The sequence below is a fragment of the Microcaecilia unicolor genome, chromosome 3, assembly GCF_901765095.1.
Source record: "Microcaecilia unicolor chromosome 3, aMicUni1.1, whole genome shotgun sequence".
In the NCBI taxonomy this organism is placed as follows: domain Eukaryota; kingdom Metazoa; phylum Chordata; class Amphibia; order Gymnophiona; family Siphonopidae; genus Microcaecilia; species Microcaecilia unicolor.
The window spans coordinates 205,827,200-205,854,795 of NC_044033.1; the positions used below are offsets into that span (position 1 = coordinate 205,827,200).

A 27,596-nucleotide genomic window follows, 5' to 3' on the forward strand; every position below is an offset into this window, starting at 1 on the left:
TCCCCACAACCACAGCACACACACACACACACACACACACACACACACCCACACATCACCCCTCCTCCCCAATCCTTCTTCATAGATGTTTAAGTGAAGAGTCCTGTAATGAGCTATGTCAGTTCTCAGCACTATCAGCATCAGATATTTCCTGACCTTTGATTTCAGAGCCCCTAAATGATCTTTATCTGTGGGTCCCTGCACAGTGGGTTTTCCACCTGGAGGGTCCCTGTAGTGAGTGCTGTCAGTCCTCTGCACTGTCACTATCAGAGATCTCTCTCGGTTTCTTACCTGGAGGGTTCCCGCAGTGAGTTAAGTGGGTTCTCAGCACAGTCAGGATCACTATCAGAACTGCCAGACTGCAGCCCCCAGCTCCAGGCGCTCGGACAGACACCATCGTGTTTTTATTTATTAAACAAAGCAAAAGAAGTGACTAAAGCCAGTAAAGTCCCCTTTCTGGGTGACAGGGAGACTGGCACTGCTGCCCCTACTGACACTGGCACACCAGCAAAACCCCTCCCCTGAAACACTGGAGAGAGGTGTGTGAGCCAATCAGGGTTTGAAGCTCAGTTGTGTCATCAGTCACCAGGGAGAGAGAAGTGTCAGCGCTACTGGGAGCCTGGAGTTTGTGCACCAGTCAGACAAGACCCGGGACAGGAGGTACATGATGGGGCTTAGAAGTTTTCTTTTCATTTAATAAGGTCTTTTAACAATTAATGTGCAGCGCATTGAACAAATAAACATTGAAAAATGCGACTAATATACAATAAAAGAGTAAAAACAACTTAGCCCCAAATCACTATAAAGAGATCCTCCGCTTGCTTTATATCAGGCATAAAGGGAACTAAGCACAATCTCACTTTTCAAAAGTTTTTTTTTAATTAAGGTTTAACACACTCACTCCCTCCTCCCAAAATAACTCCACACCACCCACCAGGAAGGTGGGCATCGAGATGGCAGATGGCCTTGTGAGCAAGTACAAAGTGATGCATTTTGGGGGAAACAGGAACCCAAATTATAGCTACGTCATGCAAGGTTCCACATTAGGAGTCACCAACCAGGAAAGGGACCTAGGCGTCGTCATTGATGATACGTTGAAACCTTCTGCTCAGTGTACAGTGGCGGCTAACAAAGCAAATAGAATGTTAGCTATTATTAGGAAAGAAATGGAAAACAAAAATAAAGGTGTTATAATGCCTTTGTTTTGCTCCATGGTCCGACCACACCTCAAATATTGTGTTCAGTTCTAGTCACCACATCTCAAAAAAGATATAGTGGAATTAGAAAAGGTACAGAGAAGGGCGATGAAAATGATAAAGAGGATGGGACGACTTCCTATTAAGAAAGGCTAAAGCGGCTAGGGCTCTTCAGTTTGGCAAAGAGGTGGCTGAGAGGAGATATGATAGAGGTCTATACAATATTGAGTGGAGTGGAATGTGTAGACGTGAATCGCTTGTTTACTCTTTCCAAAAATACTAGAACTAGGGGGGCACGCAATGAAGCTACAAAGTAGTAAATTTGAAAAGAATCAGAGAAAATATTTCTTCACACAACGTATAATTGAACTCTAGAATTAGTTGCCAGGGGGGGTCACATGATGACGTGGAGCTGAGCGGATGCCCTGAAAACCGGCTCCGACCTCCGCGCTCGATAAATTCACCCGCAAAGACCCCGTAGCGAACCCCAAGTAGCAGAGCTGGGATTTTAAAAAAGCGAGAGCGGTGAAAAGAAAGATCGCCGTACCTTCTTTGGTGGGGCAGCACATTGGTTATGCCCGCTAAGACTCCGCGGGGCAAAACGAGTGCTCGAGCAGTGCATAGCAAGATGGCGGCGGCCCCAGAGCCGATGGTGACAGGAATGTTACCGTCTGATATGGCGAGGGATCTGGCACAGGAGATCTCTGCTGTGTTGGAGGAGAAGCTGTCGAAGCTGCAGGCATCTGTGGATCAGATTCAAGAAACATTGGAGTGCCAGGGCATGCGTCTCCAGCACGCGGAAGAGCGCATATTGCAGTGTGAAGATGTGGCGGCGAGCACAACAAGCAGAGTGGAAGCGCTGGAACGGCGATGCGAACAACTAATACAGAAGGCAGAGGATCTAGAAAATCGGAGCAGGCGGAACAACTTGAGGATTGTGGGAGTCCCGGAATCAGTGAAAGCAGCGGATCGTCGAAAGTTAGTGGAGCACTGGCTTCCCACACAGTTGGGCCTGGAGTTGGAGGGATCTTCTCTGCAGGTAGAGAGGGTTCACAGAGTGGAAGCTGTAAGAGCCAATGAAACAAGGCCGCGACAGGTTCTGGCAAGAATCTTAAACTACAAGGAAAAAGAAGCACTTCTGCAGAAGTATAGAAGTAAGCCAAGGCTGGAATATGAGGGGAATAAAATCTTGCTTTTCCAGGACTACTCTGCTTTGGTGTCGGACCAGCGGAAGCAGATGGGGCGCCACTGCAAAAGACTGTATGACAAGGGACTACGGTTTGCCTTGCTGTACCCAGCAAAAGTCAGGGTCCTTCACGACAATAAATCCCTGTACTTCACCGAGCCTGCGGAATTAGAAGCGTTTGTAGAGAGACTGTAATGAGGAGAGGAATTACAAGAACTGGATTAAGGATATTTGTTCCAGCTACAAGGTCTGATGGAGTTGGACGGGGAGAGCATAAGTCTGGATAATGAGGTCTGCGATCTTGCTAACTTGTGGTGGGCGAGGATGTTGCGATGAAGGCCGCAGGGACCTACATTCTCGCGGGAATCGAGTATCTTAATTGTTGGACAGTACTGCAAGCAGTCTCAAAGTGATATGATAAGTTCTTTTTCTGCTGTTAATGGTTGCCCCCTTTTATGTTACTGAAACTACAATGTTGGGAACCTGGGGGATGTTTGTATAACTGTTTTAATTCGGAGGGAGGTACTTGGGGGGCTGGTACGGGGAATGGTTGAGAGAGTGCGGGGAAAGGAGTTCGGGAGAGTTGGTGGTGTGAAAGGGGGGGAGTGTGTGAAGAAAATTGTTGTGCACACGGGGGGATGCTTGGATTGGGGGGGTTGGGGGGGCACTGAGGTTAAGGAAGGGAGACGGGAGGAAGGGGAAGAGTTGGGAGTGGGTGGGCGGAGGGTGGGAGAGGGTAGGTAGGATCCTGGATTCGTATAATAATAGGAATTATGGGGAACAAGGGAACAGGAGAGGGGAGAGCATGGCTGGAGATGATGGACAATATTGGCTGGAAGAACGAGAGTACTGGGAGCTGGGCTGGGAGGCTCCCGGGAAATTACAACAGGGTATGACAGTGATTTTTGGACGCTTCAGATTGGATACTGGCTAATTTAAAAATAGTAACATTGAATGTTGATGGCGTACATTCCCCTATCAAATGTAAAAAAATTCTGCAGGCATTAAAGAGACAGAAAGCTGACGTAGCACTGATACAGGAGACACACCTAAGTAAACAAGAACATCTTAAATTAAAGAGGGATTGGGTAGGGGACATTTGTTTTGCAGCTTATAATGGAAGGCAGCGTGGTGTTGCCATTTTGATTCGCAAGTCAGTGGCGTTCAGCCTGCATAAAATGTACCAAGATGAAGAGGGAAGATTTGTGATAGTGGCAGGCTCTTTGCAGGGTGTTAAGGTGGGATTCTGCAGTGTGTATGCGCCCAATGTTTATACACACAAATTTTTCACTACAATGATCGCTAAATTAATACCATTTGATGAATACCAGCTAATTGTGGGGGGAGATTTTAACATAATCAGCGATCCCACCATAGATTGCAAGCCCCCAAAGAAGGTGGGGAAAGACCATGATGAGAGAGGGGTGAATTTGGTAATGGGAAAATTGGGGCTAGTGGACGTTTGGCGCTTTCAACATCTAGAGGAGCACGACTACACTTTTTTTTCACATCCACATGGGGTTCACTCGCGCCTTGACTATTTGCTGGTGTCCCAGTCGTTAAGCCTGATGACCATTAAAACGGGAATTGGCGAACCAGATGTCTCTGATCACGCTCCGGTGTGGGCGGATTTGCAGTGGGGGAGCGGCGGTCGGCCGGCTAGATGGAGGATGAATTCGGCAATGTATCAGAGTAGTGAATTTCGAATTTTTTTACACCAGAGCTGGTTGGATTATGCATCGGATAATGAGGGATCATCAGGGAGCCCAAGAATATTTTGGGAGGCTGCAAAGGCAGTTTTGCGGGGTAGGATTATCTCTTATACAGTTTCACAGAGGAGACGCCGGGAGGCGCAGTTTAGAGACCTCCCGGAAAAATTGAGAGAGGCCCGTAGGAATCTAATTGGGCCCGCCTCTGAGAGTAACAGACAATTGTACATGAAGTGCAGGAAAGAAATACAGGAAGTGTTAGATGCTACTACTACTACTACTACTATTTAGCATTTCTATAGCGCTACAAGGCGTACGCAGCGCTGCAGAAACATAGAAGAAAGACCGTCCCTGCTCAAAGAGCTTACAATCTAATAGACAAAAAATAAATAAAGTAAGCAAATCAAATAATTAATGTGAACGGGAAGGAAGAGAGGAGGGTAGGTGGAGGCGAGTGGTTACAAGTGGTTACGAGTCAAAAGCAATGTTAAAGAGGTGGGCTTTCAGTCTAGATTTAAAGGTGGCCAAGGATGGGGCAAGACGTAGGGGCTCAGGAAGTTTATTCCAGGCGTAGGGTGCAGCGAGACAGAAGGCGCGAAGTCTGGAGTTGGCAGTAGTGGAGAAGGGAACAGATAAGAAGGATTTATCCATGGAGCGGAGTGCACGGGAAGGGGTGTAGGGAAGGACGAGTGTGGAGAGATACTGGGGAGCAGCAGAGTGAATACATTTATAGGTTAGTAGAAGAAGTTTGAACAGGATGCGAAAACGGATAGGGAGCCAGTGAAGGGTCTTGAGGAGAGGGGTAGTATGAGTAAAACGACCCTGGCGGAAGATGAGACGGGCAGCAGAGTTTTGAACCGACTGGAGAGGGGAGAGGTGACTAAGTGGGAGGCCAGCAAGAAGCAGATTACAGTAGTCTAAACGAGAGGTGACAAGGGTGTGGATGAGGGTTTTGGTAGAGTGCTCGGAAAGAAAGGGGCGGATTTTACGGATGTTGTAAAGAAAGAAACGACAGGTCTTGGCGGTCTGCTGGATATGAGCAGAGGAGAGAGAAGAGTCAAAGATGACTCCAAGGTTTCGAGCTGAGGAGACAGGGAGAATAGAGAGCCATCAACAGAAATAGAAAATGGGAGGAGCGGGGAGGTGGGTTTGGGGGGGGAGCGCTATATAATATTAAACTATATAAATTTAAGTTGCACCGCTGGGGCAACAAAACAGGAAAGCTATTGGCAGCTTTGGTGAAGCAACATCGGGGGAAGAAGTTTATTGCAAAGGTGAGGGATGGAGGGGGAAAGACAGTCAAAGAGCAAGATGCGATTCAAAGGGAATTTACAAATGATTACGCGTCTCTCTATCAGGAGGGTACATTTTCGGAGGACCAGTGTAGGGACTTTCTGGCTGGGGTGGACCTTCCCACTCTGACAGTGGACCAACAGCGAATGCTGAGTGAGCCGTTTCGGGGGGAGGAGGTTCAACAAGCCATTAAGCGGTTGAAGTTGGCTAAAGCGCCAGGCCCAGATGGGCTGGGGGTGGAATATTACAAAATTTTGCAAGATTTGCTCATATCTCCTTTCATAGCCATGTGTGATGAAGTAAAGGATACGGGCATTATGGGCCCAGTTTTAAATCATGCTCACATTGTGGTTCTCCCGAAGCCGGGGAAAGATGAAGAGCTGGTAGGTTCTTATAGACCGATCTCGTTGTTGAATCAAGATGTCAAACTACTAGCAGCAGTGTTGGCAGAGAGGTTGGGACGTGTAATCCCGTGCCTGGTCCATTCGGACCAGGTGGGATTCGTAAGAGGCAGATTCGCGTCGGCTAATATCCTGAAAGTGGGTCGAGCTCTGTATGAGGGGCGGGGGCGAGCAGGAGATGCGTTGCTGGCCAGCCTGGATGCCGAGAAAGCCTTTGATAAGGTGGTATGGAAATATCTGTTTTGGATATTGAGGCGTTTCTGCATCCAGGGCGGTTTTCTGGAATGGATTCAGGCTCTGTATAGTAACCCAACTGCTCAAATTATTATCAATGATGCTCTCACTGAGACCTTCCCATTAAAGGGAGGGACCAGGCAGGGCTGCCCGTTATCCCCACTGTTGTTTATTCTGTCTTTGGAACCGCTGGCAGCCAGAATAAGACAGGAGGCTGAGTTGAAAGGTGTAATAGTGGGGGGTGAAGAGTACAGAATAAATTTATATGCAGACGATATGTTGCTGTTGTTGAGCAAGGCGACGCGCACTCTTCCAATAACTATGAATATCATTAAGAGATTTGGGGAGTTCGCGGGCCTCAGCATCAATTTTGGCAAGTCAGAGGCGTTGCCCATCAGCGAACCATGTGCCAGTACAGTGTTGGGTGATTTCCCCTTAAAGTGGGCAGTGGGAGGGATTAAGTATCTAGGAATATATTTGGGGGCAGATCAGTCCTGGGTGTATAAGAGGAATGTGAAAGACTGGAAGAGACAAAAAAGTTGTGTCGTAACTGGATTGATCTGCCTTTGAATTTTTTGGGGCGAGTTGCTTTGGTCAAAATGGTGGTGTTGCCTAAGCTTTTATATCCGTTGCAAATGCTCCCCTTGTGGGTGCGGAAAAGGGATGAAAATTTGTATCGCAGCGTGGTTAGCACGTTTATATGGCATGCCAAGCGACCTCGGATAGCATTTGGGAAGCTTACTCATGAGAAACGACAGGGAGGTCTCAGATTACCAGACCTGCGCATATATAATGTGGCAGCGCTGCTGCGGTGGATTCATGAATTGACATCCGGAGAGGGCTTTTATGCAATGTCGGGTTTTTGGGAGAGCTGGTGTAGGCCAAATGACCCGTTTACTGTCTTAGAATCTTGGGCAGTGCAAGGGGCTAAGCCCAGCTGTGACCTTCCCCGCGGCCCCGCCTACCTCCTTCTCTAAATTCAGCCTGAGACGACTCCCGACTCAAAATCTTCTGCTGCCGCCTCTTCTGTTGAGCAGCGCAGTGGCAGCCTGCAGCCAGGAACGAGACTACGATCAGCCAGCATAACATAAGAAAAAAAAGAAGCGCGGGGCCGCAGCAGCCTTCAGACATGCGCTGACGGCTCTGCCGGTCTCTGCCCCGTGACGTCAATTTCCCGTTCCGGGGGCAGAGGACCGGCAGAGCCATCAGCGCATGTCTGAAGGCTGCTGCGGCCCCGCGCTTCTTTTTCTTCTTCTGTCAACGCTCCTGTAAAGAGGCCCGGCCGGAGGGAGAGAAGAGAACGTGGTCACTGGCGGGAAATGGTAGGAGGAGAGAGAGGAAGAGCAGGGGTGAGCCAGGGGACATGGACAAGAGCAGTAGAGAGCCAGAGAGCAATAGGAAGAGAAAGAGGGGCCATGGAAAAGAGCAGGGGGGAGAGCCAGGGACATGGAAAAAAGCAGGGGAGAGCCAGAAAGAGATGGGGAGAGAAAGAGGGGCCATGGAAAAGAGCAGGGGGGAGAGCCAGGGACATGGAAAAAAGCAGGGGAGAGCCAGAAAGAGATGGGGAGAGAAAGAAGGGCCATGGAAAAGAGCAGGGGAGAGCCAGAAAGAGATGGGGAGAGAAAGAAGGGCCATGGAAAAGAACAGGGGAGAGCCAGGGACATGGAAAAAGCAGGGGAGAGCCAGAAAGAGATGGGGAGAGAAAGAGGGGCCATGGAAAAGAACAGGGGAGAGCCAGAGAGAGATGGGGAGAGAAAGAGGGGCCATGGAAAAGAACAGGGGAGAGCCAGAGAGAGATGGGGAGAGAAAGAGGGGCCATGGAAAAGATGCTCCGATGCCTCACCTTTACTGCTAATGTGCTGGGGGTGGGAGGGTGGGGGGGGGGGTTGACTGACAGAGTGTGTGTGTGTGTGAAAGAGAGAGGCATAGGCGCTCCGTATAAGGGGGAGAGCCAGGGACATGGAAAAAAGCAGTGGAGAGCCAGAAAGAGATGGGGAGAGAAAGAGGGGCCATGGAAAAGAGCAGGGGAGAGCCAGGGACATGGAAAAAAGCAGGGGAGAGCCAGAAAGAGATGGGGAGAGAAAGAGGGGACATGGGCAGGAGAGAGAGAGAAGCTGCTGGGGAGAAACTGGGGGAGACCCTAGCTGTCAGACTGAGAAATGCTGGCTGGATGAAAGGAGGGAGAAAGAGGAAAAATGCTGGAAGGAGGGGGCAGAATGAGGGAAGACACTGGTAGAGAGGGAAAGAAGAAAGACACTGGAACGATGGTGTGAGAGAGGACATGCTGAATGGAAAAGGGTCAAGAGAGAGAACTGTCTAGAAGGAAGGGGAGATAGAGGGAGACAATGGACGGAAGGATTGGGAGAGGGTAATGGGTGGAAGGATGGAGAGAGAAAGAGGGATGACACTGGATGGAAGGGTAGGAGAGAAAGAAGGAAGGTGCTGGGCATGGATGGAGGGGAGGGAAGTATATGCACATGGATGGAGGGGCATGAGGAGAAATGCTGGATATAGATGGAGGGGAAACTGTTGAATTTAAGAGCTGGATCGGGATACTGAAGGATAGGGACAGGGCTACAGATGGTAGATAGGACGCATAAGGACACAGGAGGATGGAGGACACTGCAGAGAAAAAATATCAAATGGAAAGAAGACACTGCATAAAACAGAAGACACTGGGACCAAAGCGAATAGAAAAACTAAATGATCAGACAACAAAGGTAGAAAAAAGTCAGAATTTATTAGCTGCAATATGTCAGTTTTTGGAAATGTGCATCTGTGATGTTTTGCATGTAAGTTTCAATTTTTCTAGTATTTCTGCATGCTGAGGTGACTTGAGGTAACTTTCCAGTTCAGTATTTTGCCTTCATATCTGTTGTGTCATGTGTTTTTCATGTGATCAAGGTGCAGTATTCTGCTAGCGTGTAGTATTTTCAGCCCTTTTTGGGTTTTTTTTTTGTTTTACTAGGTTGTGCACTGGTGTGTTAGAGCCCGGTGTAATTACAGTGCTGCCTTTCCATGCATAAGGTTGTAGCTTGTCCTGTCCTTGGAATTAGTACTGTTATGGTTTGGTAAGGTTATGAGTGTGTTTTTGCACAAATTTGTGCATAGTGTTTTGCAGTTGAGCAATTGTGGTTAGTACATGCTTTGAACAACCACTTTATTCTTTGACATATGATACATATTTAATATCTAAATTTAATAAAAGATATTGTGACTTATTTTTTTTCTATGTTGTCAGACAATTATGGATGTAAGCCCCGCCCATGGCCCCACCCCTAACACCGCCCCCTTTAGCCTCCACAACAGTTGGGCCACCGACCGCCTATGGTTGTGCCCCACTGGCAAAGAGTCTCCCTGGTACTGAGATTGGCAGTAGGTCAGAGCTGGCAGAATGGTGTACAACAGGGCCGGTCTTAGCAAGTGCGGGGCCCTATGCAGACCAATTTGGTGGGGCCCCATCCTAGCCCCGCCCCCAGCCCAAGCTAAATTTGTACAGAAAAACTGATTGAAATAATAAGCACAATGCTATTATGAACCCCCCCCAGAAATTATTCAGTTCAAGTCCACTACAATTAGTAGTTCCAATTCTCATAACCCCAGGGGGGTCAGAGGTGCGGACACACAATCTCTCCACTGCAAAACACTATACACAAACTTGTGCAAAAACACACTCATAACCTTACCAAATCATAACAGTACTAATTCCAAGGACAGGACAAGCTACAACCTTATGCGTGGAAAGACAGCACTGTAATTACACCAGGCTCTAAAACACCAACACACTATCTCGTGAAAAACACAAAACAAAAAGGGCTGCAAATGCTACATGCTAGCAGGATACTGTACCTTGATCACGCATGAAAAACACATGACACCAGGAGCGTAGCTACGGGTGGGCCTGGGTGGGCCCAGGCCCGCCCAGTTTGGGCTCAGGACCATCCAGAGAAACTCCCAACACCTCCATCCCCGACATGTCTCCTCACACCCTCTCCCATCCCCACCGTAGCGCTTCCCTTTAACGCTATCGGCGCTGCTTCCTCACCTCTCAGTCTCTGTTTTCCACCCCCGCGGCAGCGCTTGCAATTTGCTATCATTGGCGCGCTGCCTGACACAGCTGACAGATGCAGCGTGACGTCCTACTCCGGGACCTTCCCTCTGCCGCGTGTGTTCCGCCCTGCATAAACAGGAAGTTGAATTAGCGCAGAGCAGGACGTCGTGTCGTGTCTCTCAGCTGTGTCAGGCAGCGCCGACGATAGCAAATTGCAAGCGCTGCAGCGGGCGTAGGACACGGAGACTGTGAGGTGAGGAGGCACTGGACTTACAGGAGGGAGGTTGCAGGGAAGGGGAGGAGAGGTGCTGGATTTGCAGGGGGGAAGGGGAGAGGAGCTGCATATGTGGGCGGGTGGGGGGTTGGAGGGAAAGGGGAGGTGAGGTGCTGGACATGTAGAAGGGGGGCTGGGATAGGTGCTGGATATGCAGGGGATTGGGGATGGCTGAAGGGAAAGGAGAGAGATGTGGACCATGTGGGGAGTAAGGTAGAGGTCCAGCATGGAGTGGGGTAGGGACAGAGCATGGGTGCCCACCCATCCAACCTGCTGGCCCACCCAAAAATTGCTTCCTGGCTACGCCACTGCATGACACAACAGATATGAAGGCAAAATAAACTGGAAAGTTACCTCAAGAAGTCAGACTCAGCATGCAGCAATACTAGAAAAATTGAAACTTACATGCAAAATATCACAGATGCACATTTCCAAAAGCTGACATATTCCAATTAATACATTCTGAATAAAATACTTTTTTCTACCTTTGTTGTCTGATCATTTGCTTTTTTCTATTCGCTTTGGTCCCAGTGTCTTCTGTTTTATGCAGTGTCTTCTTTCCATTTGATATTTTTTCTCTCACCATGTCCACCATCCTCCTGTGTCCTTATGTGTCCTGTCTACCATCTGTAGCCCTGTTCCTATCCTTTCTCCAGTTTCAGCATCTGCCTTCAAAGTGTTCCGATCCAGTCCTTAAATTCAGCAATTTCCCCTCCATGCATATCCAGCATTTCTTCTCACTCCTCTCCTTCCATGTGCATCTACTTTCCTCCCCTCCCCTACATCCATGTCCAGCATTTCTCCTATATACCTTCCCCTCCATCCATGTGCATCTCCTTCCTTTGTCTTTCCTTCCCTCTATTCCTGCCCAACATTTCTCCTCTCTCCCCTGCCCTCCATGTCCAGCAATTTCTCCTCTCTCCCTGAGCCCTGTCCTCCCATCCATGCTCCTCTCTCCTGCCCCCTCCATTCATCATCCCTATCCAGCAATTCCCCTCTCTCCCTGAGCCCCCTCCCATCCATGCTCCTCTCCCCTGCCCCCTCCATTCATCATCCCTATCCAGCAATTCCCCTCTCTCCCTGAGCCCCCTCCCATCCATGCTCCTCTCCCCTACCCCCTCCATTCCATTCATCATCCCTATCCAGCAATTCCCCTCTCTCCCTGAGCCCCCTCCCATCCATGCTCCTCTCCCCTGCCCCCTCCATTCATCATCCCTATCCAGCAATTCCCCTCTCTCCCTGAGCCCCCTCCCATCCATGCTCCTCTCCCCTACCCCCTCCATCCCTATCCAGCAATTCCCCTCTCTCCCTGAGCCCCCTCCCATCCATGCTCCTCTCCCCTGCCCCCTCCATTCATCATCCTTATCCAGCCATTCCCATCTCTCCCTGAGCCCCCTCCCATCCATGCTCCTCTCCCCTGCCCCCTCCATTCATCATCCCTATAAAGCCATTACCCTCTCTCCCTGAGCCCTGCCATCCATGTCCAGGTCCTCTCTCCCTTACCCTCCCGCTCCCACGTTCAACTGCCTGCCCGCCCTGGCGCCCTCTTTTTCACCCCCCAACCAAGGATGGCTCTTCGTTTTTTTTTTTAACTTTACCCGCCTCCATCGCCGGAATCCAAGTGTCACTAAAAGCGCTCCTCCGCTCCCGAGTCCCACTCTCTAGCAGAACGCAGCAGAACTGGAGCTCTTCCTGATTCATTCATTCTCAGTGTCCCGCCCTTGAGGGCGGGACACTGAGAATGAACGAATCAGGAAGAGCTCCAGTTCTGCTGCTGTGTTCTGCTAGAGACGTTGGGGGGGACTCGGGAGAGGAGGAGCACTTTCAGTGACGCTCGGATTCCGGCGAGGTGGCGATGGAGGGTAAAGTTAAAAGGAAAATGAAGATCCTGGCGGCCGGGAAGAGGCTGACTGAGACACGCCGCGTGGGGCCCCCCTAAGCACGGGGTGCCCTATGCGGTCGCCTCGGCTTAAGACCGGCCCTGGTGTACAATGCCCTCTATCAACAACATTCAAGGTAATAACTAAGTTCTCTAACGTGGATAACACATGAAAGGGATCTAAAACTGGCTGACAAAAATGGCCACTACCTCATGGACTACCGGAAACAAAACTAGACACACTCTGACCCAGTTAGCAGGGGGAAAAGCACCATGGGAGTAGAGCCCACTACCCTACACCCACCACAATGCATTGCTGATGTGACTCTGCAGTGCACCTAACAGAAAAGGTGTCACACTCACCCGAGAGCCACATCACAACCAGGGAAAGGCTGTCAGAGGATAGAACACATTCTGCTGTCATGGCGGTGGGTACGGCATTTGAGGCTGGCATACAGGCTGGCAAAAAATGTTTTTAGTTTGATTGTTTTAGTGTGGGAGGGGGATGGTGACCACTGGGGGAGTACGGGGAGGTCATCCCCGATTCCTTCCGATGGTCATCTGGTCAGTTGGGGCACCTTTTTGAGGCTTGGTCGTGAAAATTAAAGGACCAAGTAAACCCGGTGAAATACTGCTTAATGCCGCTTTTTTTTGTTCCATTATCGGCGAAAGCCGGCTATCTGGTAGCCATGCCTGCCCATGTCCCGCCTTCTCTAAGCCGCTGACACGCCCCCTTGAACTTTCGCCAGCGAGGTGATGGAAAAGCGGCGATGCTGTCAAAAAAAGCAGCTTTCGATTATACCGATTTCGCCGCTTTTAAGAAATCGCTGGCCATCTCCCGATTTATGTCGGGAAATGGCCGGCGATCACTTTCAAAAATAAGCTGGATAGTAACATAGTAAATGACGACAGATAAGACCTGTACGGCCCATCCAGTCTGCCCAATAAGATAAACTAATTTTTCATGGTATGTGATACTTTATATGAATTCCCGAGTTTGATTTGCCCATGCCTTTCTCTGGGCACTGACCGTAGAAGTCTGCCCAGTACTGTTCTTGTACTAAGTTCTGAAGCTAACATCGAAGCCCCTTAAAATGTACACTCCAGCCCATCCCTATCTATTCAGTCACGATCAGGGCGTAGACTGTAGAAGTCTGCCCAGCTCCCATTTTGTTTCCAATTACCGGCGTCGCCACCTCAAACTCCGCTAAGACTCCACTGAACCATTCCTTCTAAACAGGATTCCTTTGTGTTTATCCCACGCATGTTTGAATTCCATTACTGTTTTCATCTCCACCACCTCCCGTGGGAGGGCATTCCACATATCCACCACCCTCTCCATGAAAAAATACTTCCTGACATTAGTCCTGAGTCTGCCCCCCTTCAACCTCAATTCGTGTCTAGTTCTACTGCCTTCCCTTCTCCGGAAAAGGTTCGTTTGCGGATTAATACCTTTCAAATATTTGAACGTCTGTATCATGTACAATGCATGAAAATTATTGTAAATGTATCTGTACAATGCATGAAATGTATTGTAGTGTTTCGGGATCTTGCTTCAGTTGTCACATCTGAGAAATTATTCACATCTGAAGAAGGGACCTCAGTGGTCTTAGAAGCTCATGTGCAATATTTTTGGATAAAACTCACATAGATCCGATAAAAACCATCACTGCCTGCCAAAGACTCCATCTATAAAGTGACGAGCATCACCTTACATATTCCAGTCAAAAAATTGAAAATAAGAGGCTTCTTTCTGCATTTGTTTTCTGTTTGTTTGTTTTATTTTGTATATGTTGGCCTCTTATTCTGATTTTCTATTCTCTGTCTTCTGAATCCTTTTCCAGTCTCTCCACTTTTTCTTCTCCCTGCTGCCTTCATTACATTTCTTCAACATAGACATTAATTTTCCCTTCAATCTCATTCTCTTTCATTTCTTTGTTTTCTGTCCCTAAATCTCTTCCTTACATCCTCATCACTTTATGTTCTCTCGTCACTTTCAGGTGAATCTCAGTCCTCTTTCTCCCTCACTCCTCTTTCTTTCCCTATCTTTTACCCTCCAGTTCTTCCTGTCCTCATCAGCCCCTCACCTCCTCATAAATGGTAAAATTGTGGAGGGGGGGGGGGATGGAGCCTGAGGCTGTGACCCAAGCAACTTTCTGGCCAATACAGTATTGATAACTAGACAGCTGTAGGGAGGGGGAGACCAATTTGCCCCACTTAAACACCCTCCTCCCTGGCTATGTAGTCTTCTACACAGGCCCAACCAAGGCAAGGCCTTTCCTGGAGTTTTTTTTGTGCCAGAGCTGACCCTGTCACCTGATTTACACTGGCCCTGGGTGAAACCTCATGCACCAGGGATCCCTTCCTGTAATCCTGGATCCTGAATTCAGCTATTAGGTAATACCCTTGAGTGATGACCATGACACTTTCCTTCTAGGATTTGTGACCACCACCTCCTCAGCACCGCTGGTCTGGCCAACCTGTGGAGCAGAATAACCAACTCAGGGCTTGAACCAGAAAATCCAAATAAGCTGCAGTCCTATGGTACTAAGTGAGTCACAGACTTACCACAGTGAACAGAGAATCACACACAGAGTCATTATAGAATAAGATGGGAAGGAGGAAGACATTAAGAAATGGGATGAATATTTCTTTATTGGTTCAAACAAATTAAAATAAAACTTGAATAACAAATTATGTTCTGGTGAATATAAACAACCTATATAATACATCCTTTGCTTACTTGTTAAAGAGAGAAACAAAGATTAATGAATCATTAGTATGAAAATAATATAAAGAAATTAAACCACAACTGCCCAGAGAGATCATCCAACGCTGTCCATCTCAAACTGGCTTCCTACCACTAGTTTCCAACAAATTATACTCGGTAAAAAGAGCAATGAAAAGCTCCCCAAAGGGAGAAAAATGGCTTCCAAAAAAGCCGAGTATAGAAAAAGTATTTAATGGCTCCAATATCCAAGTTCTCTGAATTAACAGACTCACATTATCAAACAGTTTCTCAAAAATGAAGCTTCATGCTGTGCACTTATCTGAACGTGGATTAACTTCACCACTTTTCCCGTGTTCCAGATTTAACATTTAAGAGGGTGGTGTATCCAGACCACAGTCCTCGTTGCTGAAAGGACTTCAAAATCCTCCACAAGGAATAAGGATCCCCCTTGTTTTGCCCTGATGCATCAGGAGGTTTTGTTTTGATCTTGTACACCACTTTGTTAAAATATTTTCCAGAGCGATTTCTTATTTAAGCAAAATTAACTATAAACCAATCACTTTCAAGTAGCCCATTTTCCTGGCTTATTAGCCACTTATCTGGTAAATGACTTTTGGGAATCACCTGCATTACATATCACCTTTCAAACAAAGTTTAATATTTAAAAGTGAGAGTCCATTTCTGCATTTTTACAGGATGGATAATGTTGGGATAATCAGGATTGTTCAGTTTAATTAGGAAGATCTGACTTTGCACCAGCCCTGTTTCACTGCCCCAATTGATCAGGTTTTTTTGTTTTGGCTGCTCCCATTTGCACAGCTACAACAACTGGTTTCAAAACAAACAACCCAATAACACTGACTGCACTGAAGGACCCCCTCCCCTGCTTTAAGCTCTGCAGTGCTGAGGTTCTCACAGTAGGATCCACTTGCATGTCAGTCCTTAGTTGTGACTGTCCTGTTGATGTGATCATATCACAAGTCTACCCAGTCCATCAGCTGGTTTCAGAATGAAGATAGTACCATAGTGCAGTAAGTTTCTTGTGTAGCGGAGGGGAGGAAATGATCCAGTCCAGGGGGTGTTAATAAATGGGAGAGAATATTTCTGTCAGTCACATATCATACAGGAAGGGAAGGGGAAGGGAAATGGGACTTGATATATCGCCTTTCTGTGGTATTTTGCAACTACATTCAAAGTGGTTTACATATATTCAGGTACTTATTTGTACCAGGGGCAATGGAGGGTTAAGTGACTTGCCGAGAGTCACAAGGAGCTGCAGTGGGAATTGAAACCTAGTTCTCCCAGGATCAAAGTCCACTGCACTAACCACTAGGAATAGATCTGAGATTCTTAAGTGCTTCAGAACATACGGTGCAGGGGCTCCTTACAGGTCGGGGTTCAGTCCTCTCCCATGGTCAGAGAAGGGGCTCAGCTGTAGGTAAAAGGAACACTGATGGAAACCCCAAGGTGTCGGTAGGGACTGCAGTGGTTCCTCTAAATCCTGGCTGCTGATGCGGGAGGCACCTTCCTGATCCTTAGGCTGTGGGAGGCTTTAGACATAAGGTTGCGTTGCTGTCTCAGATGATGGATTGGAGGTCTCGGAGATCAGCTTAACTCAGGAGACCTAAGGAGGACAAGCATCAGAGACTATCAAAGGTTATAACTTGAGAAGTTATTTATTTTAGAGGGGTAACAAGAATTAGAAAGCTATAAATGAGAGCTGGGGAGGGGGTTATTTCTCGAACTTCTCCTCTGTCCTCTGATACCTCATTAAGTCCTGGATTTGTACATCTTTCCCCCTCTCTCCATCCCATCCTACAGCTGGGCCAAGTTTCTATGTCTGTGTCTCTCCATCACGGTCTTTCTTTCTGTATCACCTTCTCATGCTTTATGAAGCAGCTTTCCTAACATATCTCTTACTGGGATTAAAACAATAAGGGATATTCTGAACACAGCCTCCTCCCCACCAATGCTTCCTGCCCAACTGTACTGTGGGCAAAGAATCCCCAAGAAATGTTCTGGGCAGGGGCTCCCTTCCAGGTGAATTCTATGTAGGAAACCATCCAAGGTATATACTGCAAAGCCTTCACCATAGGAGCCAACTTTTCAAAATGATTGGGGGTGGTGACATTTTTTTTTTACAGGTGGTGCATTCCCCCCTCCACCTCTCCCCCCTTCCCTTCCCCTCTCCCCCCCCTCATTTCCTGTTTCCACAAGGGCGGGACCAGAGCTGAGAGAGAAGGAGAGAGAAGGGCCGAGCCTGCACGCATTCCATCGCTGCTGCAGGCCACTGTAAAATTTGGAGGGAGGGAGGGGGCCTGGAACTCGAAGGAAGGGAGGGAGGGAGGGACGATGACCCTGGAACTCGGAGAAGGAACGAACTACTTCCGGTGAGTGGAATATTGGGGTGCTCCAGCACCCACAGCACCCACAGAACCCACGGAGTCGGTACCTATGGCCTTCACCCCCACTCATTGTATTAAGTACAAGGTCTCCTTCTCCCTGGGTGCATTCTAGACAAACTCTCCTAGGTGTTTTCTGCACACTGTCCCATCCATCATCTTTCTATATGCCGAGGGACATAGGAGCCAACTTTTCAAAATGATTGGGGGTGCTGAATTTTTTTTTTAACAGGCAGTGCGTTCCCCCCCCCCCCAATACCTTAAAACTCTGTCTACTGCAGTCTTCACCTGGGCAGTGGCAGCACCACTTATAGGCTGCCTGCAACCTGCACCAGGACTGAACAGTCCCACCCCTCAGTTCCCCTGTACTGTGGAAATATAAAGAGATGTAAATTTCAAAAACTGACATATTTCAATCACTATACTATAGGTTAAACAAATACAAATAAAATAAAAAATGGAAAATATGATAATATCATTTTAGTGGACTAAATACATGTTTCAGTTAGCTTTCAAAGGCCAAAACCTCTATCCTCAGGTCAGGACAGTATACTGCTGTTATGGTATTCTGTTCAGACACAAGAAAGGAGGGTTTGGTCTCCAAACATTAGTCAAAAATGTATAAAATTAGTCCAGTAAAGATATCACCTTACTTCCATTTTCTGTATTTATTAACACAGCTACCACACTACTTTATCCTAAACTAAAAATAAAATGTAACGCCGATTTTTAAAAAAGGTTCCAGGGGAGATCCGGGAAATTATAGACCGGTGAGTCTGACGTTGGTGCCAGGGGAAAATGGTAGAGGCTATTATTAAAAACAAAATTACAGAGCACATCCGAGGACATGGATTACTGAGACGGAGTCAGCAGGGCTTTAGTGTGGGGAAATCTTGCCTGACCAATTTACTTCAATTCTTTGAAGGAGTAAACAAACATGTGGACAAAGGGGAGCCGGTTGATATTGTGTATCTGGATTTTCCAAAAGGCGTTTGACAAGGTACCTCATGAAAGGCTACAGAGGAAATTGAAGGGTCATGGGATAGGAGGAAAAGTCCTATTGTGGATTAAAAACTGGTTGAAGGATAGGAAACAGAGAGTGGGGTTAAATGGGCAGTATTCACAATGGAGAAGGGTAGTTAGTGGGGTTCCTCAGGGGTCTGTGCTAGGACCGCTGCTTTTTAATATATTTATAAATGATTTAGAGATGGGAGTAACTAGCGAGGTAATTAAATTTGCTGATGACACAAAGTTATTCAAAGTCGTTAACTCGCGACAGGATTGTGAAAAATTACAGAAGGACCTTACGAGACTGGGAGACTGGGCGGCTAAATGGCAGATGACGTTTAATGTGAGCAAGTGCAAGGTGATGCATGTGTTAAAAAAGAACCCGAATTATAGCTATGTCATGCAAGGTTCCACGTTAGGAGTTACGGACCAAGAAAGGGATCTGGGTGTCATCGTCGATAATGCACTGAAACCTTCTGCTCAGTGTGCTGCTGCGGCTAGGAAAGCAAATAGAATGTTGGGTATTATTAGGACAGGCATGGAAAACAGGTGTGAGGATGTTATAATGCCGTTATATCTCTCCATAGTGCGACCGCACCTTGAGTATTGTGTTCAATTCTGGTCGCCGCATCTCAAGAAAGATATAGCAGAATTGGAAAAGGTGCAGTGAAGGGCGACTAAAATGATAGCGGGGATGGGACGACTTCCCTATGAAGAAAGACTAAGGAGGCTAGGGCTTTTCAGCTTGGAGAAGAGATGGCTGAGGGGAGACATGATAGAGGTATATAAAATAATGAGTGGAGTGGAACAGGTGGATGTGAAGCGTCTGTTCACGCTTTCCAAAAATACTAGGACTAGGGGGCATGTGATGAAAATACAGTGTAGTAAATTTAAAACAAATCGTAGAAAAATTTTCTTCACCCAACGCATAATTAAACTCTGGAATTCGTTGCTGGAGAACGTGGTGAAGGCGGTTAGCTTGGCAGAGTTTAAAAAGGGGTTAGACGGTTTCCTAAAGGACAAGTTCATAAACCGCTACTAAATGGACTTGGGAAAAATCCACAATTCCAGGAATAACATGTATAGAATGTTTGTACGTTTGAGAAGCTTGCCAGGTGCCCTTGGCCTGGATTGGCCGCTGTCATGGACAGAATGCTGGGCTCGATGGACCCTTGGTCTTTTCCCAGTGTGGCATTACTTATGTACTTACCTTTGTGGTCTGGCCGTTTACTGTTTCTAATTGTGTTGGTCCCAGTCTCTTGTTTCTTATTTCCTCGATCTTTAACTTTCTCCCCTTTCCATCCAGCATCTACCCCCTCTCTCCCCCCTTCCTTCCAGCATCTACCCCTCTCTCCCCCCTTTCCTTCCAGCATCTGCCCCCTCTCTTTCCCCTTTCCATCCAGCATCTGCCCCCTCTCTCTCTCCTTTCCATCCAGCGTCTACCCCCTCTCTACCCTCTTTCCATCTAGCGTCTATTTTCTCCATCCATGTGTAGTTTTTCTCCTCTTTTCCCTTTCCCTCATCTCTGTCAGTATGCACAGGGCCGTGCCTAGGGTCTCTGGTGCCCCCCTGCAGACTATCAGTTGGCGCCCCCCCCCCCCCCCACCGTGTGGCACAAGATGCAAAGGAAATAGGAGCTGAAAGATGGAGTGCATCTTTGTGGGATTGCTGAACAAATATCAAACCAATGACAAATGCTCCAGTTTTCCCCCCCAAGATCTCCTGTCTCTGCTACCTCCACCCAGCTCTTGCCCCTCATAGGTCCATGCCCCCTTGCAATTGCTCACTACAGATTCTGCATGTTCAATTTGCAGCATCTCAACTAAGGGCAGTTAGATGCATAACTCCAAATTTGTGCCAATTAACAACAATTAACATCAATTATATGTCAACTAGTAAAAAAGGCCCGTTTCTGACACAAATGAAACGGGCGCTAGCAAGGTTTTCCTCGGAGTGTGTATGTTTGGGAGAGTGTATGTGAGAGTGACTGTTTGAGAGTCAGAGTGAAAGTGTGAGTGTGTGAGAGAGAGAGTGAGTCTGGGTGTGAGTGTGTTTGTGAGAATGAGAGTGTGTGCAAGTGTGTATGTGAGACACAGTGTGAGAGAGAGTGTGTGTGTGTGGGCGAGAGAGAGAGTGTGTGTGAGACACAGATTCTCTGTTTGAGTGAGTGTATGAGACCAAGCGAGTGTGTGAGTGACTGTGTGGCACATAGAGAGTGAATGTGATACAGTGTGAGACAGAGTGTGTAAGAGTGAGAGTTAGAACGACATTTCATATCAGAGAGAGAGAGTGTGAGCCGTGCCCTCCCAATCCATGGCCATCTGTCCCCTGCTCCCTCCATTCATCTTTTCCAGCAATTCCCCTCTCTCTCTGAGCCCTGCCCTCCCAATCAATGCCCATCCATGCTCCTCTGTCCCCTGCCCCCTCCATTCATCCCTTTCCAGCAATTCCCCTCTCTCCCTGAGCCCTGCCCTCCCAATCCATGGCCATCCATGTTTCTCTGTCACCTGCCCCCTCCATTCATCCCTATCCAGCATTTTCCCTCTCTGCCTGAGGCCTGCCCTGCAATCCATATCCATCCATGCCCATCTGTCCCCTCCATTCATCCCTATCCAGCATTTCCCCTCTCCCTGAGTCCTGCCCTTCCAATCCATGCCCATCCATGCTCCTCTGTCACCTGGCCCCTCCATTCATCCCTATGCAGCATTTCCCCTCTCTGCCTGAGGCCTGCCCTGCAATCCATATCCATCCATGGCCATCTGTCCCCTCCATTCATCCCTATTCAGCATTTCCCCTCTCCCCGAGTCCTGCCCTTCCAATCCATGGCCATCCATGTTTCTCTGTTACCTGCCCCCTCCATTCATCCCTATCCAGCATTTCCCCTCTCTGCCTGAGGCCTGACCTGCAATCCATATCCATCCATGGCCATCTGTCCCCTCCATTCATCCCTATTCAGCATTTCCCCTCTCCCCGAGTCCTGCCCTTCCAATCCATGGCCATCCATGTTTCTCTGTTACCTGCCCCCTCCATTCATCCCTATCCAGCATTTCCCCTCTCTGCCTGAGGCCTGACCTGCAATCCATATCCATCCATGCCCATCTGTCCCCTCTATTCATCCCTATCCAGCAATTTCCCTCTCTCCCTGAGTCCTGCCCTCCCAATCCATGGCCATCCATGCTCCTCTGTCCCCTGCCCCCTCCATTCATCCATTTCCAGCAATTCCCCTCTCTCCCTGAGCCCTGCCCTCGCAATCCATGCCCATCCATGCTCCTCTGTCCCCTGCCGCCTCCATTCATCCTTTTCCAGCAAGTCCCCTCTCTCCCTTCCATGACCCCCCCTCGCATCCATGCTCCTCTCTCTCCCATGTCCCAGCCTGGCCCGCCCTCTTCTTCCCCCCCCCCCCTCGCATCCATGCATCGTTTTGTTTTTTTTTTATTCTTTTTCAATTTACCTCCGTGGCGTTTCCGGCAACGAAGCGTCAGGGAAGGAGGCGGCGCTCCCGACGTCTAGCTTTCCCTTCGCTGTGTTCCGCCAAAAGAAGGCGGAACACAGCGAAGGGAAGGCTAGACGTCGGGAGCGCCGCCTCCTTCCCTGACGTTTCGCTTCCCGATTTGTTTGTTTTGTCGCGAGGGCGGGGCAGAGACGGCTGGCTGGCTTGAATGTTTCACACCACGAATCCACGAACCCTTCAGCCTCAGTGACGTCAGATGGCTTCAGGGCTTCACAGAACGTTGTCCTCAGAACGTTGAGGGTGCGTTTTATTATATTAGATTATTGCCTAATTATTAAATTTAACGACACTATTCTATAACTGTGCCTAACAAGTTTATAGAATTAGGGGGATTGTGTCCACCCATCTGCCTGTCCTGCCCAGGAGCCTAGTTATAAACTCAGCAAATAAGGAGAGTAATTTTCACTGTGAAAATGATCAGAAAAAGCACCTAAATCATGTAGATGTTGTTTTCAGACTAAAAATGTGCACATGCTTTTGTAATTTGCCCAGATGGTGCGGTATATCAAATGAGAAATAAACTTGGAAATGAATTGCACAGAGGGTAGATGAGATTTTCAAAATAGCTCTATAAACATTTTGCCTGCTTACAGGGCAGGTGAGCTTTTGAAAATAGCTCTATGCATGAATGTGTTACTTGCATGGAGGGTGGGCAAGATTTTCAAAATAGCATTATGCATGAATGTTTTACTTGTATGAAAAACAGGTGAGATTATAAAAGCTCATTTCTGTGGGTGCAGCATTGTTTTACACCTACTGCCTAATGCCAGCAGTTATCACGAGCTGTACATTATAATCACAGACCTCCCAAAGGAGCCCACCAACCTACAGGTTAGACTGGATTAGCTGCATACACATTTAAAAATGGAATAAGGGAAAAAAATCCTTTGTTACCTAAATTTCACTCACTCTTCCCTACTATGAAGCAATTGACTTCCTTTTCTCTCTGGAATACAGAGCTGAGCTGGGAAATTCCAGCGTGGTAGGGCCGGGGAATGTTACAAGGATGTCTTTAGTTCTTTGGCATGCTGTTGAAGGATTTTTGCAATGTTTAGGCTCGACTAGGGACTTAGTATACCCTACTGTGATCCTTAGGCAGCTCTTGTGACTGAAGACTGGAGAATCCCCTCACTTTATGGGAAACTAGCAGACAAGGACAGCAGCTAAAGATCTCCCCTTCCCCTTCCCATCCAGTCTTTGCCCATTCCCCCATACTAACTTCACCCCATCTCCAGCTTTATGCCTCACTTTCTTGTGTATAAGGATCCTGATCCTCTATGCTTAACTCTTGCATCCGCTCCAAGGTGCGTGGGAAGAGCTGGGCGCATGCGCATAGGCGGTAAGGTTTATTTTTTTAAATTTTGAAATACAACTGGACGGCAGCGCCGGGCGCGGCGCCCTTGTAGGTGGGCGCCCCCCTGCGGTGCTTACCCCGCTTACCGGGTTGGCACGGCCATGAGTATGCATCTCCTTCATCTTTCTTCACTCCCCTCCATCCATATGCAACTCCTTCCTCTCTCTTCCCTCCCCGTCATCCATGTGCATTTCCTCATGTCCTCCCTTCCCTCCATCCATGTCCACCATTTCTCCTCTCTCCTCCATGTGCATCTACTTCCTGTCTTTCCTCCACTCCATGTCCAGCATTTCTCCTCCCTCCCCTCCATCCATGTTCATCTCCTTCCTGTATTTCCTCTCCTCCATCCATGTCCAGCATTTCTCCTGCCCTCTCCTGCCCTGCCCTCCACTGCATCCATGTCCAGCAACTCTCCTCTCTCCTCTGCCCTTCCCTTCATCCATAGTAACATAGTAACATAGTGGATGACGGCAGAAAAAGACCTGCATGGTCCATCCAGTCTGCCCAACAAGATAAACTCATATGCGCTACTTTTTGTGTATACCTTACCTTGATTTGTACCTGTCCTTTTCAGGGCACAGACCGTATGTCTGCCCAGCACCATCCCCACCTCCCAACCACCAGTCCCGCCTCCCACCACCGGCTCTGGCACAGACCGTATAAGTCTGCTCAGAACCATCCCCGCCTCCCGCCACTGGCTCTGCCACCCAATCTCGGCTAAGCTCCTTAGGATCCATTCCTTCTGAACAGGATTCCTTTATGTTTATCCCATGCATGTATGAATTCCGTTACCGTTTTCATTTCCACCACCTCCCGCGGGAGGGCATTCCAAGCATCCACTACTCTCTCTGTGAAAAAATACTTCCTGACATTTTTCTTGAGTCTGCCCCCCTTCAATCTCATTTCATGTCCTCTCGTTCTACCGCCTTCGCATCTCCGGAAAAGGTTCGTTTGCGGATTAATACCTTTCAAATATTTGAACGTCTGTATCATATCACCCCTGTTTCTCCTTTCCTCCAGAGTATACATGTTCAGGTCAGCAAGTCTCTCCTCATACGTCTTGTAACGCAAATCCCATACCATTCTCGTAGCTTTTCTTTGCACTGCTTCAATTCTTTTTACATTCTTAGCAAGATACGGCCTCCAAAACTGAACACAATACTCCAGGTGGAGCCTCACCAACGGTTTATACAGGGGCATCAACACCCCCTTTCTTCTGCTGGTCACACCTCTCTCTATACAGCCTAACAACCTTCTAGCTACGGCCACCGCCTTGTCACACTGTTTTGTCACGTTCAAATCCTCAGATACTATCACCCCAAGATCCCTCTCCCCGTCCGTACTTATCAGACTCTCCCCGCCTAACACATACGTCTCCCCTGTCCAGCAACTCTCCTCTCTCTCCTGCTCTCTCCTGCATCCATGTCCAGCAACTCTCCTCTCTCCCCTGCCCTCTCCTGCATCCATTTCCAGCAACTCTCCTCTCTCCCCTGCCCTCCCCTGTATCCATTTCCAGCAACTCTCCTCTCTCCCCTGCCATCCCCTGCATCCATATCCAGCAACTCTCCTCTCTCCCCTGCCCTCTCCTGCATCCATGTCCAGCAACTCTCCTCTCTCTCCTGCCCTCTCCTGTATCCATGTCCAGCAACTCTCCTCTCTCCCCTGCCCTCTCCTGCATCCATTTCCAGCAACTCTCCCCTCTCCCCTGCCCTCCATGTCCAGCAACTCTCCTCTCTCCCCTGCTCTCTCCTGCATCCATGTCCAGCAACTCTCCTCTCTCCCCTACCCTCCCCTGCATCCATATCCAGCAACTCTTCTCTCTCCCCTGCCCTCCCCTCCATGTCTAGCAATTTCTCCTCTCTCTTCCCTCCTTCCCATCCATGTCCAGCGATTTCGCCTCTCTCCCCTCCCTCCCATCCATGTCCAGTGATGCCCCAAACTCCACCTGCACCCCAAGTTCCAGTTCCAACCCCCCATGCCCAACCTCTTCTCCCTCAACAGCCCTCCTTGCCTTCCTGCCGCCCAGCCAGCTCTTAAAATTCATTTTACCTGACTGAATGGGAGTGAAAGAAGCAGAGCAGAGCAGGCTCACCTTCAGCCTTCTCCTTCTCTCTCAGTGTCCTGCCCTCATTTCCTGTTTACGCATGGGCGGGACACTGAGAGGGAAGGAGAAGGCTGAAGGTGAGCCTGCTCTGCTCTGCTTCTTTCACTGCCGTTCAGTCAGGTAAAATCAGTTTTAAGCGCTGGCTGAGTGGCAGGAAAGCAAGGAGGGCAGCTTTCAAAATATTGGGGGTTCTCGAGCACCCACAGCACCCAAGGAGTTGGCGCCTATGCTGAGGGAAACCATCAGGCACAGTCACTCTCAGTCTTTCTCTAGGGATTATTTACCTTCATTGGGAGGAATCCGAAGTTGAGTTGTATCTGAAAAAAGAAAGAAATCAATCAATTAATCAATTCAGAGTTATTCCTAAATCTAGATACAGGAAGATCAGGAATTTGAGCCTGTGAAGATTTTTAGGTTTAGAGCACACCTTTTTCAGTTGTAGATGAAAAACCGGCCCGAGAGCTTGTCTTGAAGGGCCCCCCTTAAATGAGGGCTGGGCCCGTTCGAGAAGGCTCGGGAAGAGGAAGCGGGTGGGGGGAGGGGGGGTGACCCGAGTGAGGGAGCTGGGGAGCGTGGTTGGTTAGTTCATAGTATGCGGGCTGGCCCTGCTACCTCAATGGAGTTGCCCATTGGAGGAGAGGCAGCTAGAGGGCGGGGCTAAGGGAAAAATTAAAAGCAAGAGCTCCTCTGAGGCTCAGGGCATTCCCTGATCCTCAGAGGCAGTTTGCCCACCCTCCCACTCTCATAGCGGGGTAGGAGGTGAGGCGGTGGGTTGTAGTGGAGTTCGTTGTTCTTGTTTCTTTCAGATAGATGACAGTGGAGTTGTCGCAGCGGCAAAAAAACAAACCCCGAGCTACGGAGAGTGGGCTCAGGGGGTCTGAACCAGGGCTTGACAGGCGGGTCGGGTGACCCGGAAATTGTGTGAAGGTCCACACGGATCGGGGCACTTGCTGTGAAGGCAGAGCCCAGAAGATGGCGGCCAGAAGCGGAAGTGCTGCTTTGCTAACATGGCGGAAGGCGGGGGGGGGGGGGGGGGCGACTGATGAGGCTATGCCTGGACACTTGTAGATGGGGGGGGGAGGGGGCTATCCTGTTATAATGTTAAAGTTGGATTGTTAATAATAAATCAAGCTGCGGCCTATGGTTATCCCACACTTGTGTAAAGTGAAATATGTGTTAGGAAAACTGCTTTATAAATAAGTGATATTCTGAACAGAGCCTCCCTATTCACCCCCCACCCTCCTGGTGTTTTCTGCCCAATTGTATGATGAGCAAGGAATCCCCAAGATATATTCTGAGTATGGGCTCCCTCCCAGGTGAATTCTATGTAGGAAACCACTCTGGGTATGTATTGCAAAGCACCCCAGCAGATATATTAAATACAAGGTATCCTGCTCCCTTGGGTGCACTCTAGACAGAAATTATCCTGGCTGTATTCTGCACATGGTCCCACTAAATATACGATGAGTAGGTCACTGATCCTCTGACTGCATAGATACTATCATTTTTCTGTATTCAATGGGAAACCATCAGGCACAGTCACTCTCATGCAACATATCAAACGAGAAACTTTCAGGTACAGTCATTTTCAGTCTCTATCCAAAGATTGTTTACCTTCATTTGGAGGAATCCTCAGTTGAGTTGTACCTGAAAAAAAAAAGGAGAAGAAAACCAAACTAGAATTACTCACTTTGACAAACAGCAGTATTTTCAGAAGGACAGTAAGATCAGGAATTTGAGCAGGTCCAGGATGTGCCTCAGCCAATCAGCAAACTCTCTAAGTCACCATCCATAACACACACAGTGGTGACATCATGAAGTTCTAACCAATAGCAGCAAGATTTTAACACAGAGGGACAACCTAAGGGAATACGATACTGTCTGACTTTATCCACAGCTTTTACAAAGGATTCGGATGTGTATGGGGGTAATGCTATAAATCGGAAACCACAATGAGCCGCGCATAGCATGAATTCTATAACGACATCTGGGTTCCAAGATTGCTTTATAGAATTGAAGCATAAGTCAGCATTGGCATGTGAACATTTAGACGCATCCACTTGTCGCATCGATAGCAGGCGTAAGTGGGCGCAACTAAGCACACCAAGGTCCGCTTGTATTCGATAGAATTCTATAAGTTGCGCATGTTACTTGGAGCCCATCCACACTGCGCTCCTGTGCAGCCCCCCCCCCCTCAAATTTATACACTAACCCTGGGATTCTATATAAGGTGTGTGGACGTATATATGCGTAGATTTGTGCG

At 48.3% G+C, this 27,596-nt stretch overlaps 2 protein-coding genes and 1 long non-coding RNA gene across 4 annotated transcripts in view; 1 reads left to right on the forward strand and 2 right to left on the reverse strand.

The window, feature by feature from the left end:
- LOC115466161 (H-2 class II histocompatibility antigen, E-S beta chain-like) overlaps nucleotides 1-508 on the reverse strand; it is an 18,307-nt gene extending 17,799 nt beyond the window's left edge. Inside the window, exon 1 of the mRNA XM_030197246.1 lies at nucleotides 292-508. Coding sequence (XP_030053106.1) covers nucleotides 292-397 — 106 coding nt within the window. The 5' untranslated portion in view covers nucleotides 398-508. The remainder of the gene's footprint in view (nucleotides 1-291) is intronic.
- Nucleotides 368-16,693, forward strand: LOC115466168. Its single transcript, XR_003941507.1, has 4 exons — nucleotides 368-447; nucleotides 4,547-4,548; nucleotides 16,025-16,032; nucleotides 16,683-16,693. It is a non-coding gene; the product is annotated as an uncharacterized LOC115466168 (long non-coding RNA).
- Nucleotides 16,213-27,596, reverse strand: part of LOC115466159 (HLA class II histocompatibility antigen, DR beta 3 chain-like) — a 34,281-nt gene continuing 22,897 nt past the window's right edge. The window contains exons 5-7 of one of the 2 annotated variants that reach the window (XM_030197241.1): nucleotides 26,948-26,980; nucleotides 25,618-25,650; nucleotides 16,213-16,578 (exon numbers count right to left, since the gene is read on the reverse strand). In XM_030197241.1, the coding sequence (XP_030053101.1) occupies nucleotides 16,565-16,578; nucleotides 25,618-25,650; nucleotides 26,948-26,980 (80 nt within the window). In that variant the 3' untranslated portion in view covers nucleotides 16,213-16,564. The remainder of the gene's footprint in view (nucleotides 16,579-25,617; nucleotides 25,651-26,947; nucleotides 26,981-27,596) is intronic. The other variant, XM_030197242.1, reaches the window with a different exon arrangement.